The 17,108-nt window shown below is 44.8% G+C and overlaps 1 protein-coding gene across 4 annotated transcripts in view; it reads left to right on the top strand.

Moving 5' to 3' along the window:
* CDON (cell adhesion associated, oncogene regulated) overlaps window positions 1-15,916 on the top strand; it is a 76,503-nt gene extending 60,587 nt beyond the window's left edge. For 3 of the 4 annotated variants that reach the window (XM_006101764.3, XM_014467139.2, XM_023743262.1), the window contains exons 15-20: window positions 495-617; window positions 4,804-5,025; window positions 7,036-7,316; window positions 10,167-10,246; window positions 12,715-12,989; window positions 13,890-15,916. In XM_006101764.3, the coding sequence (XP_006101826.1) occupies window positions 495-617; window positions 4,804-5,025; window positions 7,036-7,316; window positions 10,167-10,246; window positions 12,715-12,989; window positions 13,890-14,053 (1,145 nt within the window). In that variant the 3' untranslated portion in view covers window positions 14,054-15,916. Of the gene's footprint in view, window positions 1-494; window positions 618-4,801; window positions 5,026-7,035; window positions 7,317-10,166; window positions 10,250-12,714; window positions 12,990-13,889 lie in introns of those variants that run through there. The other variant, XR_002826029.1, reaches the window with a different exon arrangement.
* Window positions 15,917-17,108: the final 1,192 nt, after the last annotated feature.

Genomic DNA, 17,108 nt, shown 5'->3' with positions numbered 1-17,108 from the left:
AGTTCCTTGCAGTGGAGTTGAGAGCTTTGCTAAGCCTGTCTTGTAAATGGTCACTTGTTCTGGGAAAGGCACCACTTGTGATCTCACATGCAGTGTTGCTCCCTGACCGGTGGGCAGAGTGGATTGACTTGCTGGGCTCAACAGGTGGATCAAAGGGCTGAGGGTGTTTTCCACCTGCGTGTGAAATTAACATGTATTTTACAAAGACTCGCCAGTAATTATTTGTGATGAAACGAAGTATTACCACTAACACACAGGTATAGCTTTAATTCAGTTTATCTCTTTATCGTTTTTCTCCATGCCATGGAATAGAAGTACAATTTATTTGTGGTATGTTACCAAAATACTTATATCATGTACACTTTTATCGTACAGACTGACTATATGGTAATGGATGCTGCTCCCACCTCATTTTGAAATTATTAAGTAATTATGTTGACAGTATCACTGAGGTTGTATGACATGTAAAGCTTATCTCTTATCTTTCTTTCTAGGTTCAAAGCAATGGCACACGATTGGGCATCTGCAGCCAGAAACCTCCTATGATATTAAAATGCAGTGCTTCAACGAAGGAGGAGAAAGCGAGTTTAGTAATGTGATGATCTGTGAGACTAAAGGTAAGGGAGGGGTGAGGATTTGTGCTTTTTCCAAACTCTGGATTATTCCTTCTGACTATTGATATGTTTACCGAAGGAAACTTCTGCTTTGGACCTTTTTCTCGGTGCATTCAGTAAGACTGTCCAAACAGAAGGTATACTATGTTGGCTAGAGCACTTGTCAAAAAAATAATTCACGTAAATATCCATCACATTTATTAATTTCTCTGTCACTCTAAGCCACTTCTTTTCTCTTTTTCTCCATCAAGAGAACAGAAATATTTCCTGATTATTACTGATTGCTGTGAGAACTAGAATACTAAACAGAACGTATAAGAATTTAAAGGTTAAGTGCAACATATGTTTAAAGTAGTTTCTGGAATGACAGATGTTCATAACAGTATTTGTTTAATTAAGTATAGTAGTTAAGTTCAGAATTAGCAGTCACTAATTCTACATTGAAATCCTCAATATGCCTACATACCTAGATTAACTGGAATATTACCATCTTTTAAAAAGGAAGATATAATAGAAACAGTTAATGTGGGTATTTATAGATCAAAAACACTTGTGTTCAGTCTCAATCTGACAGAAAAAGAAACATTTTTCCTTATCTATTTTTTTTAATCCTCACCCAAGGATGTTTTCCATTGATTTTAGAGAGAGAGGAAAGGGGAGAGAGAGAAACATCAATGGGTTGCCTCCCAGACATGCCCCAACTGAGGATCAAACCCACAACCTAGGTATGTGCCCTGACCAGAATCAAACCCGAGACCTTTTTGGTGTGCCGGATGGCGCTCAACCAACTGAACCACCCTCCCGGCATCTTTGTGCAATTTTTATTTTTTTAAATGTATTTTTATTGATTTCAGAGAGGAAGGGAGAGAGAGATAGAAACATCAATGAGAGAGAATCATTGATCAGTTGCCTCCTGCACGCCCCCTACTGGGGATCGAGCCCAGAACCTGGGCATGTGCCCTTGACCAGAATCAAATCCAGGACCCTTCAGTCCGCAGGCCAACACTCTATCCACTGAGCCAAACCAGCTAGGACTTGGTGCTATTTTTAAGAACCAGGGGAAACTTCCCAGAATCCTCTAGTTCAGTGGTTCTCAACCTTGGCCTCACATTAGAATCACCTGGGGATCTTTTTAAAATCCTGATTTCTGGGCCTCATCCTCTGTGCGGCCAAGGTTGAGAACCACTGCTCTAGTTGATCCTTCCCCCTCACGTCTCATTGGCCAGAAATCAGTCACATGCCCCTATCATTCCTGGGGTGGTTGATGGATCAGGACCTACTCCAGAGTTCTGGGGTGTTCAGCAGACACCTAAACAGAGTTGGGGGCCTGCCTGCATGGGAGAAGGAGGCTAGGCAGCCTTTAGCATCTGTACAGGTGATGTTATTACCCCAATTTAAATGAAGATAATAAAAGGGGTCAAAAAGACTGACTTAGTTCCATCTTTTAATTCTAATCACGTCTTCCTGCTGCAAAACGCATATATTGAATCAACATTTAAACATATATATGCATAGACCTTTAGATTTACCTTGAATTTTATTTGGTGAGCACAGACTTAAGTGCCTTCTTGTATGAGGCACTCTGATGTGTTATTGGGCACTTCTTATCCGCCTCTAAAATGCTGTAATGCTCAGAGGAAAGTTACATAAAAATGAAATTTATCATTTCTGTCCCCAGACATTTAGGAATCTAGCCACACAAAACATAATACATAGCCAACAAGGTACTAACTGTTGTTTAAATAGGATGATAGTATAGCTGTGTCTGCAATAGCATCTCGCACTCATTGACTTCACTGGGGAGTAAAAGGTCCTCCCTACAGACTTTCAGATCAGCTCGAAAAGAAAGAACTTTTTAAAGTGAAGTTGCTTTTTTTTAATCATCACCTAAGGATATGCAGAGAGAGAGAGAGAGAGAGAGAGAGAGAGAGAGAGAGAGAGATTGGTTGCCTTCTGCATGCACCCTGACGGAATCGAACCCGCAATCCATTTATGTGCCCTGACTGGGCAGCCTTTTGGTGCACAGGTTGGCACTTCAACCAACCGAGTCACTCTGGCTGGGCAGAAAAAACATCTTTAAAATGTTAACTGTTCGTGTTGAATGACTTTCTACAATGTATTGCAGTTCCTAGCCTGTTTAAATAGAACATGTTCTATACAAATGCACCTTTTAAAGAAATGACTCAAAGTTCTTCTGAACACTGATCGTCTTATCCTCAGTAATTCGGGAAGGTTTTCAGGAATGACAGGTGCTTGAAGGCCCCCATTCCCCACCCTCAGAGATCGTCGACTGGCAGGATTCGTCCATGGTTCTTTGCTTCTCTCTGTTTTTGGTGTGTGACTGTGTCCCAGGATCTTCATGTGTTTCATGCCACCTTTCTTATTTCACATTCTGAGCTGCCTCTTAGTGATGTCCATGGGTCTGTCTGACTCACCCTCTGCTGCCAAAGTTTTTAACTTTAACAAGAGGTTGGCAACCAGATCATCAAGCTTGGTAGAATTATGAATAAATTAAGGGCAAATAAAGAGTGAATAAACCGGAAGGACTTCCCTATGAGTAATCCTGATCTTTATTGTAGAGTCTGTAACATCCATTCTGCTTCAGAAACTTGTTTTCTTTAGAATCGGCAGGGACCTGAGAATTGTTTGATCCAACATACCATTTTCCTTTCGAGTCTCTGCCAATCATTCAGCTAGCTCTCGGCAATGGAGAGCTCTCCCCTTCAGAAGGTGGCCTCTCCTTTACCATCCCCCGCTCTGTTCTGTCTGTTAATGTTGCTAGAATATTGAACTCTGATATAATGTGGAAGTTAATTTTTTAAAAGATCACTCTGCTCATATGGGCCATTAGGTGGCATAACATGACATGTAGCATCATAAGTAATAATCATACAGAATTGAACACCATGTGCCACCTGGAAGGCTCTGTTCTAAGTGCTTTACGTGGGCTGACTCGCTCACTCTTCACTACAGCCTATGATGGAGCTGTTCTTCTTATCCCCTTTTTCCACGTGCAGGAGGTTAAAGCCAGACAGCTGAGGACAAGTGGTGGGCGGGATCTAGACCTAGCCGGTCGACTGCCAGCCACTGAGCCCACTGCCTTTCCACGACCTTTAAGGCATTAAGAGCATGTTGTTTGGGGACAGAGAAAAATGGGGTTTGAGTCCCACCTGTGGTTAGCTTTCGTTCTCACGGTTATACCAGTGAACTAGGTAAAAGTACTGTACTGACGTGAACTCCAAACAGTCTTGGTGTTGGAATGCTTTATTTATTTATTTATTTATTTTATTTATTTATTTATTTTTTTTTAAATATATTTTATTGATTTTTTTACAGAGAGGAAGGAGAGGGATAGAGAGTTAGAAACATCGATGAGAGAGAAACATCGATCAGCTGCCTCCTGCACGCCCCCCACTGAGGATGTGCCCGCAACCAAGGTACATGCCCTTGACCGGAATCGAACCCGGGATCCTTGAGTCCGCAGGCCGACGCTCTATCCACTGAGCCAAACCGGTTCTGGCGGAATGCTTTATTTATATTTATGTGTAAGGTTTTTGGGATTGTATATAATTGTTCTTATAGTCCAAAGTCATATCTTCTAATACCCATCACATGGCAGAGGCATAAAATATGTAATTCAGCCCAAAGTATACCCGATAGAAAGGAGTTTTTATCCCATCCATAGTTGAAATACTTTTATTTCAACTCTTTGGGAGTCTTCTGAAAGTGTAAATTGGGCAGATAATCAGGAGTTTGGGTTAGACCAGTGGTTCTCAACCTTCTGGCCCTTTAAATACAGTTCCTCATGTTGTGACCCCAACCATAACATTATTTTCGTTGCTACTTCATAACTGTAATTTTGCTACTGTTATGGATCGTCATGTAAATATCTGATATGCAGGATGGTCTTAGGCGACCCCTGTGAAACCGCCAGAGGGGTCGCGACTCACAGGTTGAGAACCACTGGGTTAGACCAAGCGCGTTTGTTTTCTCTAGAATGTGTGGACTAAATCTTTGGCACACCAGATTTTTGAAACTTTTGAGTCCTCTTTATAACTCCTTGGTGGTCAGATCATCTCAATAACAAGTGTAAACAGACCGGCTAAGTTCCTAGCCAGACCTCCTGCAGAGAGTAACCGTCACAGTCTGTATTCACCCTGACATCATGTTTTCCTTCTATCTCACCCAGTGAAACGTGTTCCCGGAGCTTCGGAGGATCCTGGCAGAGACCTGAGCACCCCTCCCAGTTCCTTAGGAGGCGGAGGCAACGTGGGGCCTGCAGCCAGCCCCGCCAGGAGCAGCGACATGCTGTACCTGGTGGTGGGCTGTGTGCTGGGCGTCATGGTCCTCATCCTCATGGTCTTCATCGCCATGTGCCTGTGGAAGAACCGCCAGCAGAACACCACGCAGAGTAAGGCATTCCCAGTAGTTTCGTCTCTTTGTTTGAAGAAGATGGGGGGGAAATACAGTCAGAATGAATACTGACTTCTCACAGTTCTGTGTAGTAGTGTCATGGCATAAAATCCACTAGCTCCTCTTCAGTCAGAGGTGACTTTAAAACTGTTAGTTGTCAACAGAGTAAGTGGAGCATCAGATTAAATTGCCTGGTAGATATAAACAGCAAAGCCAAAGCTAAGCTGGGCTCTGAGCAAAGAGCTGACTCCGCGCTGGGAGACACTGGCTTTGTCAGACCAGCAGAGGGGACGAGTGCTTGAAGCAGGAGCTTTGTGGCGGCTGCAGGAGCCCCTCCAGGCTGTACACACCTTGTCAACAGGGAAGGGAAGAGGCATGATGGGAAGGAAGGGAGTGAAGACTTCTCTAAGTTACTGTCCCTGAATGACACAATTTAAGATAACATGGTCCTGTTTTGGTACCTGTTGTACCAAAACTACTCAAGTGCATCCCCTCCCCTAAATGCATCTAGTAAGCGGAGTGCTTAAGCTAGGTCAGGGATGGCACTGTATTTAAACACATAATCTAGAACTCGTTTCCCTTTTCTTCCCCCAGTTCTCTTCCTATCTGTCCTGTTCCCCCAGCTGTTCAGAGTCATCAGAGACTTCATCTTTGGTGGGAGGAAGTTTTTTGGTTTCCCCTTTGGCCCAAGAGTAAGAGAATGACAGAAAAGCAAAGGAGGACACCAGTGGTGACAGGCACTTCTGGCTTCTGTCAGCCACCTCCCACATACTGTCCCTTTGTCGTTGACAGCTCAGGGGGAAAAGGGATTTAATTGGCGTGGTGCCTTCCAGGAGATAGGCAGGGAGGGAGGTGGTGGTGACGATGGAACCAGACTGAAAGGCTTGGAGAGCGTTACATTGGGTCTTTTTCTAAATGGTTTTAATGTCATTGACCTTAATTGCTGAGGTTGTGCTGAATTATTAAATGGAAAGTCATGATTGGGTTGCCTGGACAAGACTAATCTGGTTAAAGTCATTTTTGTGTGACTTGATAATGTTTAAAGATGGACATTTAAAGTAGTAATGTTGATGCAGTCATTCATTCAAAAGGTCGTCATGGACTGTCTTCTGTGCACCTGGCACTGGTAGACATGGTGATAGAGGTAAATCGATGAAGCGTGGTCTCTGCCCCCTCAGCTTAGTGTTTCCTGGGGAAGAGAAGCAGGCAGACTCTCACCACACACGGCTGCAGCATTAGCAGACTCTGACAGCAAACCCTGCACAGTTCAGGTGCTGTGCTTGCTAAGGGATATTTACTTTCTCTAAATGAACCTGGCAGGTGTGCCTCTGGAAATCAGGATTGTGAGGCCGTTGTTACATGATTTTAATATAAGAAAGTGGGATAATTAGCCTTTTGCCTTTAATACTCCGCAATTTCCTAAAATAACCAAGGAACTATATGGATAGTTAGTAAATACATATACAACTCCATCCTTCTTCTTAAAAATGTTATTTATTGCTATCCTGAAATATCCTGCCTATAGTTAGCCTTCTGTTGTTTTATACAATTTCTTTCCGTACTTTGAAGTATAGGGCACTTAGTGTTGCCATTACTGGGATAGTTTCAGCCTACTCAATTCAGTAATTGTCTTTTTTGTCTTCTTTTCTTTCCCTCCCTCCCTCCCTCCATTTCTCCCTCCCTCCCTCCCTCCCTCCCTCCCTCCCTCCCTCCCTCCCTCCCTTCCTTCCTTATTTTATTCTTTTGAGTAATTGCTCCCTGGTTAATTCCTCTTCTCATTAACAGAGTCATAATTAACTCAGTTCCTAGATACTTGCACAGGTACAGGGACCGGCAGCAGTGGCTTCACTGGAGCACAGCTCACAGGCAGGCTCTCGCTGAGCACTTGCAGAGTGTTTTCTTTTCGTGTGTTTGCAGTTTCTTAATGGTTTTGTTAATACACCTTCCTAAGCAAGAAGGTCATCCTTTTCAGTATCTTTTTTTCTTCTTTTTTGTTCTTTCTTGACAGAATACGACCCACCAGGATATCTGTACCAAGGCTCGGACATCAATGGGCAGATGGTGGAATACGCCCCCCTGCCCGGCACCACCCGGATAAATGGAAATGTGCACGGGAGCTTCCTAAGCAGCGGGGGTCTCAGCAACGGCTGCTCCCACCTTCACCACAAGGTCCCTAACGGGGTCCGTGGGCTCGTGAACGGGAGCTTGAACGGAGGGCATTACCCTGGGCACACGAGCTCTCTAGCCAGGACACGTGTGGACTTTGAACATCCTCGTCATCTAGTGAATGTAAGAGACCCAATTATAAATGACGCTGTCCCTGTCCCCCCGACCCCGGTGCCCAGGTACAAGAGCAGGGTGGACATGCTGGCTCTTTTCACTGTGGGAACCTCACTGGTTCCCTGGAATGGAACTAGTATGTATCTCTGGCAACCCCCCGATCCAGCGTAATCTTTGTAAGATTTCTATTATCAGGTAATAGATATATTCGCCAATTTGGTTTATATTTTTAAATGATTTCACACTGAAAGTAGAACATGTAGCAAATAAATGGAAGTTATTCTTGAGAGGAAATGGAAAAATCATTGGGTGAAGGCTGGTCCAGATCCTTTAAATTTGACTCAAAGCAAAGCCTGAGAACTCCTATCTCTGGAGGAGTCTGGCCGATCATGACACTGAGTGAAGCACATTCAGGGCAGGGCAGGCATTGGAGGCACCAGCAAAGGCACGGCACACACACTGTCTTAGAGGGCACGGCAGCTCCACTCCTGTTATTGGCGTGCAGGACCCAGTGTGGCCAGATTTCCTGCTTTTTCAAAGCACCTGTAAGTACAGGTGAAATTGCCAGGTGTTTTTTTAAATGTTTTTATTGATTTCTGAGAGAGGAGGGAAGAGGGAGAGAGAGACAGAAACATCGGTGACTAAAGAGAATCATTGATCAGCTGCCTCCTGCACGCCCCTAACAGGGGATTGAGCTGCAACCCGGGCATGTGCCCTGATGGGGAAGCGAACTGCGAACTCTTGGTTCATGAGTTGATGCTCAACCACTGAGCCACGGCAGTTGGGCATAATTGCCAGACTTTTTACATGTTGGAAATTCATTCCAGTTTTTAAAGTCATTGCATGGCCACGCGGAACATGTCTACAGGCCACCAGACCGACTGCTAACACATTGTGATTCTTTAGTTTCTTTTGCCCAACGTGTGGTAGTCTTGATGCCTGCACTTCACAGTGTTAATAGTCTGAGCCACAAGAGGGAATAAAGCTTTAAAACCACTGTAATTCAGGAATAACTAGCTGATACAGTTCACTTTTTGAAATGGGAACAGAATGAGTAGAATACCTTAGATGTATTTTGGTTACAGAGGGTCTCTGCACCAGCACGGTTGACTTACTACATGGTTTGGATACGCATCCATATTATTTTTCAACCAAATAGATTATTTTAGTTTATCAAATTTAAGCTTTTGTCACTGTTCTGATTACAGATAAGTTTGCCATGACCCACAATGTGCTAAAATTTGAAGAAATTTTTTTATCGTCGACTTTTATAAAGATTTATTAAATATTTGGAGGATAAAGCAATGACATATATTTTTATCTTAAAGCTAGAAATCTCATGGCTGTCATGTGACCTAGCTTTAGTATGTTGTAGAAAAAATACTTTATTTGCTTTACTGCATCTCATTACCAAAAGAGAACAATGATCTCATTATTTCATGTGGAAAGACATGGCCTATATTCAGACTCCCTAAACTTTTTTTGTCACCATTCCTAATCCAAACTATGAACATTGTCCAAGAAACCGGAGAGAACATTGAAGTCTGAACAGCACATGCTATTTCCATAGGAGGAAAAATAAGTCTGATGTTTTCTTAGTATTTGAACATAGTCCTTTGGTTTTTTGAACAATGAATTGCTATTTAAATAATGGTCACCCCACTAGGTGTAAAATTGTAGAGGTTATCACCTGTGATTTTAACTCATTTGTTTTCCTGTCCTGCTCTTCTGGGTGGGAGGCAGTCTGGAAATTTAAAAAATGATGGCCATCATAAAATCATTAATTCACTTTAATATGGTTAGTGATTCAAGTAAGTACCTTCCCCTGTAGATTGCTGACTTGATTGTCTGAAGCTTTTAAGTTTAAGCCCAGGGGCTGAATATGGCCTTGGAATATTCTTTCTCTCAATGTTTTCTTAAAAGTTCCTGTTGCTAGTTGGATCAAGAATATTGAGAGAAATTTTCAGTGTTTTTGGTTTGCTGGGATTCTGGCTGTTGGTATGAGCTGAGTGGAAATGGAAAGTATTCTGGGAAAAACAATTGCCTGAACTTTTCCTAACCTTGAAGGCCTGCTCCGAGCCCTGGTGCCGGGACAGCCTCGCCCACCCTTATCAAGTTCCCTTCTGCTGTTGCTCCTCTGCGAGCAGGATTCTGACTCTGACCGTGAGGCTGCTTCAGCTCTTAACTCAGTTTTTAGGAACTCTTGCCATTGTACATGTCAAGTGAACATTTGACAATGAGGTATGTGTTAATCTGGGCATTTTTCTTAATTGCTGGGCAGTTTGGGCCAAAAGCAACATCCAAATATTAATAGTCCCCTCCAAGTCATTGCTGGCTGAGAATCTGCTCCATCTGGAAAAACATAACATGTTCTAAGGCGTAGTGTCGTCAAGTGAACAGACCCACTCGGAATAATTACAGGAAAATGAGGATGGGTTATCTTATGACATCACCCAGCGTTCCCCCTGTTTCTCCAGCTGGCAGCACGTGCAGCTCTCCCTCGGCTGCTGGGGGTGAAAATGACTCGAAGGTTAGAATGTACAGTGCGTTGTGGGCTCATTAGGTTTGAAACACTGAGGGGAAGTGACTAACCTCCATTTATTTGCCTCCTTCCAGTACAAAAATACATGGGAAACATGGCAGCTAAGTTTTGGGAGTGGTTTTAATATTGTGCAGAACTCCTTTGTGAGTATAGGCGAGCAGTGGTAAGCGTAGCATTGCTTAGGGAGTCGGTTAAAATAGGCCGTGCATCCATGGACTGCTGGCCTGGCTTTTGTATTTGTGAGTATTGAGGTAGTGGTCGATGGCCCCTTCAGCCCTCTTTCTTCTTTTCTTTTCCCTGTACTTGGTCCTGACCAGGGTGGTGGAATGTACACAGCAGTATCCCAGACCGAGCCGGTGGAGTGCGTCACCTGTCGAAATTGCTGGAATAACAATAGGTATGTTGATACGTATTTGCACAGGATGTTGTGAGTGGGTGTATGACTCCTTTTATTTTTTCCCTTTAGCAAACAAGTTCTTCACATTTTACCTAAGATATAGAACTCTGAATAAGGGAGGCTGTTACAATTTTTTTTACCCCTGCTTTACAATTTTTATCTTTCTGTGCTTTGGTTTCTTTAGCAATACTGACAATTTTAAAGACTTTGTTTCTAAGGTATTAAAAGGTTTGAGGTTTTTGAAATCTTTAAATTAGAGTCATTCTCTTTGTACAAACTTCATCTTTTCTCACCTGTTATTTTCAACTCTGTGTTATGGGGTGTTTTTATTCTGTGTTATGATGAGAGTATGCTTGATTGTTAGGGAAAACCGCTGTGTGTATAGTAATGCTTTTTCATAGTTATATTACTGAAATTGATGTTTCTCTTTATCTCTCTCCCTCCTTCTCTCTTAAAAAAATCAATAAAAAAGCATATCCCCGGGTGAGGATTAGAAAAAACAAAGACATGAGTAATTGGTCGATGAGGCAGGCTGAGAGGGAGGTGTCAGGGATGGTGTCCAGGTGGCGGTGCCGTCACTGAGCTGGGAATCGCTGTAGGAGATGGAGAGAGACTGCTTGCCCCTCGGCATACCTTGGGAATCATCCTTTCGGACGCCTGTCAGGCCTCATCACACTCACATTACCCGGGCAGCTCTCCTAAGGTCTGGAGGGGTCTCGCTGCGGGCCTTTTCCATGCGGAGTCTTTCCTGCTCTGTACCAGCCCCTCTATACTCTCTTCTCTGCCTTCTTAGGGTGACCCTTAAATGCATTCTTGGAGCGGACTTGTAAGAAAAAGTCATTGTCACCCACAGACCCTTGATCATCCCTCTGTTTGAATAATAAACTTAGGAAATGTTGCCCTTACTGTCTAAGCTGGAGTGTTGACTTGAAATTTCCAGAACAGGTAGGAGGGGGTGTGCGGAGCCATCTGTGGAGTTTAATTTGATTCTAGGGCTTGGGGCACATTGTGAATGACTACCTCACTGTGTCCAGTTCATTTGAACCCTTTTCAGTGTTCAGGGTCATATATAATAAGTAGCTCACTATGTTACCTAATAGCATACCCAATAAGCTTTTCCAGCCTCCAATCCCCTACACTAAAGACTTAGTAAGAAACCCTGTGCAAAATGGGCATTTCAAGAGTTAAACAGATTTCAGTCAAATAAGAACTTTCTACCCTTCTCCTCTCCTCTCCTCAGTTCCAACGGCATCAGTGCAGTTCTGGATATGTAATCAAATGGGGTTTGTCAGCTGCTTGGCGAGTTTAATGGGAAGGAATTGGCATTAAATCTGGTCTGTTTACCATCAGTCTTGATAATTGGTAAAGAGAGGACACTGATGAAATTCACAGATGAATGAACTGAGAGGTCCCATCAGGAAGGAACAAGAAATTAAGGGTCCTAGAGAGATTAGAAATGGACAGGAAGTAGCCAAGTAAAGATCAGCTTGGAAAAATGTATATATCCCATCTGGGAAAAAAGTACAAGCTATACATGGCCGAGTCTTCATTATCTTATGTCAACAGAAACAGACCCTGAGGTAACTCAGATGTCACAATAAGCAGACAGTGACTTTAAAGCAGCTATCAAAAATGCATCCAAGGATTTAAAGGAAGATGTACACACATGAATTCACATATGGGGAATTTTTGTTTGTGAAATAGAAACTGTAAAAAAGAAGGCCAAATGGAAATTCCAAAGCAGAAAACGACAATAACTGGAATGGGCTTGTCATCAGATTAGAAACAACAGAAGAAAGAGTCATGAACTAGAAGATCAATAGAAATTATGTGGTCTGAAGAATGGAAAGAAAAACAAAACATGTATCTTAGATGAAGACCATAAATAAAAGTGTGGCAGAATTGAAGTGAATTCTGCAAAGAAAAAAATTGAAAAAGAAACAAAATCTAGATTTTGAATATCTAATCCTTATAGGCTTTGATTCAGTAGTGTTTCTTCCAAGGGTGGGAGGGAACCTGTTATCGGACTTTAAAGAAATATGTTTTCCTTGGTTTGCATAAGGTCATTTCTCTTATGGGGACATCAGTTGCTTAGCTTTAAGTCCCCTCCCCCCATTTCTTCCAGTGGCTCCTGGCCTTTTCCTGCTGTGTCCTGTGTTCAGGAGCCAGTTATGAATTAGGAAACAACTTCTGACAGTGGACTGAGGCCAAGGAGGCATGTGGGAGTAGGTCATCATATGAGGTTCCATTCCTAAGTGGTTTGTTTGCCTCTTGATTTATTCTCCTGTTGTATTCCACTTTCACTGTTATTTCTGAGTTTTTGATGTATCAGATCATAGTAAAGACTTTAGTTATTTTTAAGCACCAGTCTCTTAAGAATCTGTGATACACATGATATTTCAAAATCCATGTATTTTAATTGTTGATTCCTCCAGACAAAATTGTTCCTTTTGGTTTATACCTTGTAGGTGTTTCACCAAAACGAACGGCACTTTCAGCAGCAGCCCCCTTTCTGTGGTCCCAGTGGCAGCGCCTTGTGCTCAGGACAGTTTGGAAATGAAGCCCCTCAGTCACACAAAGATGCCTGCCTGTCAGGCTTCCACACCCCCCGACGGTGGCCCGTCACCTGGAGAGAGCATCGGGGACGAGGTGGCAGCAAGACCTGCTCCACATACGTGCTGTCAGGACAGCAGGAGCGAGGTCACCTCTGAATCCACAGAGGATGCAGCGGGATGCCACAGAGGTACAGGGAGGCATCATACAACCTAAGCTTCTAGATCAGCAGTTCTCAACCTGTGGGTCGTGACCCCTTTGGGGGTCGAACGACCCTTTCACAGGGGTCGCCTAAGACCATCGGAAAACACATATATAATTACATATTGTTTTTGTGATTAATCACTATGCTTTAATTATGTTCTATTTGTAACAATGAAAATACATCCTGCATATCAGATATTTACATTATGATTTATAACAGTAGCAAAATTACAGTTATGAAGTAGCAACGAAAGTAATTTTATGGTTGGGGGTCACACAACATGAGGAACTGTATTAAAGGGTCGCGGCATTAGGAAGGTTGAGAACCACTGTTCTAGATGGTCTTCATGTAGCTATGGATACGGGAAGGTGATGCAGATGTGTTCTCTCTGTGATCCCTCACATCTTCTTTACAAGACTGGGTGGGGGTGTTGGATACTTCCAGAAAAGCTGACTAGGTAGATTTTGAAGTTTTGTTATTATTCACCTCCTTCAGCTCAGGCTGTCAGTCCCATTACATCTTGGAAAAGAAACCCAAATAGGCTTTGATTCCGTTTGCACCTGGACCAAAGAATGCCTTTTGTGGTCATGCACCTCGGGTTCGTTTGAGTTGATCCTGGAGTTGTAGCTTTTATGTACGGTGGTTATTTTGGGGCTTTTAAGGGTTTTTGCTTTAACCCTGAGGTGAACTGTATGACTGCTCGTCAGAGCTCAACTTTATTTTAAACCTTTTATACCTTTTGTCTCCCTCACATTCAAACTAAACATACCTGGGCCCTGCTTTTCCTCATTATTCTTTCTTTATTGCTCAAAGTAATGTGTTTAGACTGCTTTGTGAAAACCAGCCTTTATGATTTCACGGTGCTCCCAAATCTTTGTTTTTCAGGAGACAGCTGTGTCCATTCAGAAACAGAGAACACAATTTTAAGTTGGAATCCTCTTATCTTGCCACCTGCTTCAAAGGACTGTACTGAAAAGACAACATGGTCTCCTCCTGGCATTCCTTTAGACAGCCCCGCTGGGGTCCTTCAGCAGCCCCAGGAGACCTGAGGATGTGCCCGGGACTCGTCCGGTTCCCACTCCAGCCAGTCACTGCACAGAACAGGCCTGGGAATGGACTGTGTGAAGGACATTAATTCAAATCAGAGAAAAAGCATTATTTATTTTTGTAGCAGTAATGTCATATGAATGTATCTTAAAATGTGTGCCCTTTTATATTATTTATGCCTGAAAATTTTCCCTCCCCCGTCAGTAGGAAACAACCCAGTTTTGCATAGTGTTCGATCATCTCAGCATTCCATGTTTTCCAAGCACCTCAGTGCCCGTCAGAGCGCCTCCTGCAACGCCCGGCCTATGGGCTGCCTCAGCTGAGAGGGTGTTGCAGGCCGCCTGAAGTTTTCAGGTGGAAAGCTGTCCTTCGATATTGTCTACTCAGACTTTCGGAGAACATTCTGAAGCAACCACAGTTGTAACCTGCTGTTTACAATAGCACATCTCATGATTGCCACGAGTGCCTTCCACAAAGTGACAGCTGAGCCGTCGACTCTCTGCACGTGGGCACAGTTACGCCCGTCTTCCGGGCACTGACCATGCAGTGTCCTGGACAGGGCTGAGGCGTGGCTGGGCTGTCGCAGGGCAGTCCGCCCACAGCAGGCAGCCAGGGCAGAGAAGAAGGCCGCCGAGCCCTATGGCTTTAAACTTGCATGTCTATAAAATGGTCACAGGGGCCTCTTGTTAAGTGTTCTAAGAGTAGGAACCAAATGAGACTCTAAGTGGATGACTTTAGGAGAAAGATTTACATTTTAAGGAGAAACGGGCGGGTTTCAAGGAGCCCCCTTGGCAGCAGCTCCCGTTAGTGTAGGATTGTGCTCACGGTGCCGCTCCACCCGAAATCCTCCTCTCACTCCCAGCATGGGCGACACCTGGGCAGTGCGGCTGTTAGAAAAGGCTTAACATGGAGGGTGAGGAGGGTATGGTTTGACATTCCCTGACTTTTTTCAGAATCGTGTCAGAGTAAACTGGCACCTAAGCTTTGGGTAGCAGAGCTGCCCATCGGTTATGCTGCCCGAGTGGCAGGGCATCCTCAGCTGCCGGTGGAGGCTTTCCTCCTCCGCCCCTGAAAACACACACACAGCCCTGTGTGTCGAGGCGCCGAGCCCAGCTCTAATGGACCATCGCTCCTTTTGGGAATGTGCGTCCCTTCGGGGAAAGAAACAGAATAATTCTCTTTCGAGTCCAGCAGTTTCAGCATTCAGTGAAAAAAGGTAGTTTCCCAGAAATTGCAGTGACACAGACTAGAATACTATGTTAATCTACTGTCTATACGAGTGCATCATAGTCCCTCACACGTTTATATGTTTTATAAGTAGAACTTTGGTGAAATGTGCTGTCGCAGCCGAGTCACTCAGCAAGAGTTCCTCGAGGAAGTGTAAGGCACGGCACTTGGCGGCCAGGTGTCAGGGGCGCCCCAGCAGCGAGCTCCCTGCCCCGGAGTCCACGGCTGCGCCGTCCAGGATTTCTTCACGTTGCACAGATGCAGTTAGCTTTGGAGGGAGGGCTGCGTCCCGACGTCTGTGGACCACATCATGGGACACGATGAAGCCTGCGCCGTGGCTGCCCGTCGAGCTGCAGCAGCGAGTGGAGGAGACCGGGGCACAGCTGTTAGAAGGTGGTCGTTTCACCCCAGGAAGCAGGTGTTAGCCCAGGCCCAGGTCCCGAACGGCTTTGAGAGATGGAGTTTGGACATGGGACCTGCCCACCGGGAAGGAAGACAACTTTACCTTCAGGGCAGCCTCATTGCGGACGCCTTATTTATATGATTAGTGACGCTGTTTTAAGTGTTATGCCTTTATTGTATTTTATTTATAAAAATGCCTTTATATATGGAGATATATAAATATAAATATAACTATATATATAATTGCCTGTATGTTTAGGAGTTCTGAGTCCTCCCTGGCCATGAGCTGTTCTGAACTGTCGTGCCCCGCACAGTCCCTACAGCTAGATCTGCCTGGTGTCACCTCTCCAGGAAGTCCAGGGACACGGCCCACGGCGGGGGGTGGCACCCACATCTGTGGGCACTGGGCACCTGGCTGGAGCTCATTACCGCTGTCTCCCCACCCTCACAGCAAACCCACAAAGTAGGTGTTGAAGCCCACAGGCCTCGCAGGGAGCCGCAGCGCCCGCACGTGAGCCCGGCTGAGGTGGAGCCGCAACCCGAGCTCCTTCCACTTTTCCACGCCGCGTTCCAAAGCATTGTGGTTCCCTCGTCAATGGAACCCGTCCAATCCACGTGCTCCCGTCCGCCTGCGCCGCTCTCACAGCCAGGGAAGCGGCCTCTGCCCACGTGGGGCGTGGGGCCCAGCTCCCAGAGTCCACTCTCTCCCTCTGATTCCCCTCCCCCCCACCCCATCCTCCACCACCCCCGTCCCCCACCAGAATCTGATCTTCGCTTGGCTTAGTGACACTGTAGTTGCTCAGGCTTCTTCCTGTTCCTTCGCCTTAGAATTCTCTGTGACTCTTCGTTTTAGCATTAAACTTCCCCATTTCTGTTACATCATTTCACTCTCTCCTTTTCCCCCCTTCTCTCGATCAGGCACTGGTAGTCTGGTGACAGGTGACAGGCTGGTGGTGTACGGGCTGTAAGTTAAACCGCAAGGTTTTGAACCTTGTGACGTGGTCTTTTCAAACATTTCTCCCCGCCTGTTGTTTCTGTTGAACGAGTCTGGAGGCCGGAGCGTCCGGGACAGTGAGCGGATCCTGTCTGTGCCGGACCTCCTTCCAGCTGCGGAGCTAAGAGGTTCCCGTTATGGTGGGACCCACCTGTGTTGCTGTCTTTAAAGCATTGACTTGGAGGTGCCTGTGTTTGTATCCTGTTGGAAAGTATGTCCTGTTTCCCTGAAAAGCTGTAACAGCCTCTGAGATTGTAAATTTTTTAAAGGCTGTAGCTTGGACAGGTTCTATTGGTGGCTATGATCTTATATTAAAAGAGAATGCTGCTTCCATGGAGACCCCGGGGCAGGGGCCTCAGCTGCTCCCTGTGTGTACAAAGCTGCTGTAGCTGTGATTGGGGGGGGGGGGGGCTCTTACTCTGCAATTCTTTGCA

This window comes from Myotis lucifugus, unplaced genomic scaffold (assembly GCF_000147115.1).
Source record: "Myotis lucifugus unplaced genomic scaffold, Myoluc2.0 scaffold_382, whole genome shotgun sequence".
NCBI classification, from domain to species: domain Eukaryota; kingdom Metazoa; phylum Chordata; class Mammalia; order Chiroptera; family Vespertilionidae; genus Myotis; species Myotis lucifugus.
This window is presented reverse-complemented; position numbering and strand designations above follow the sequence as displayed.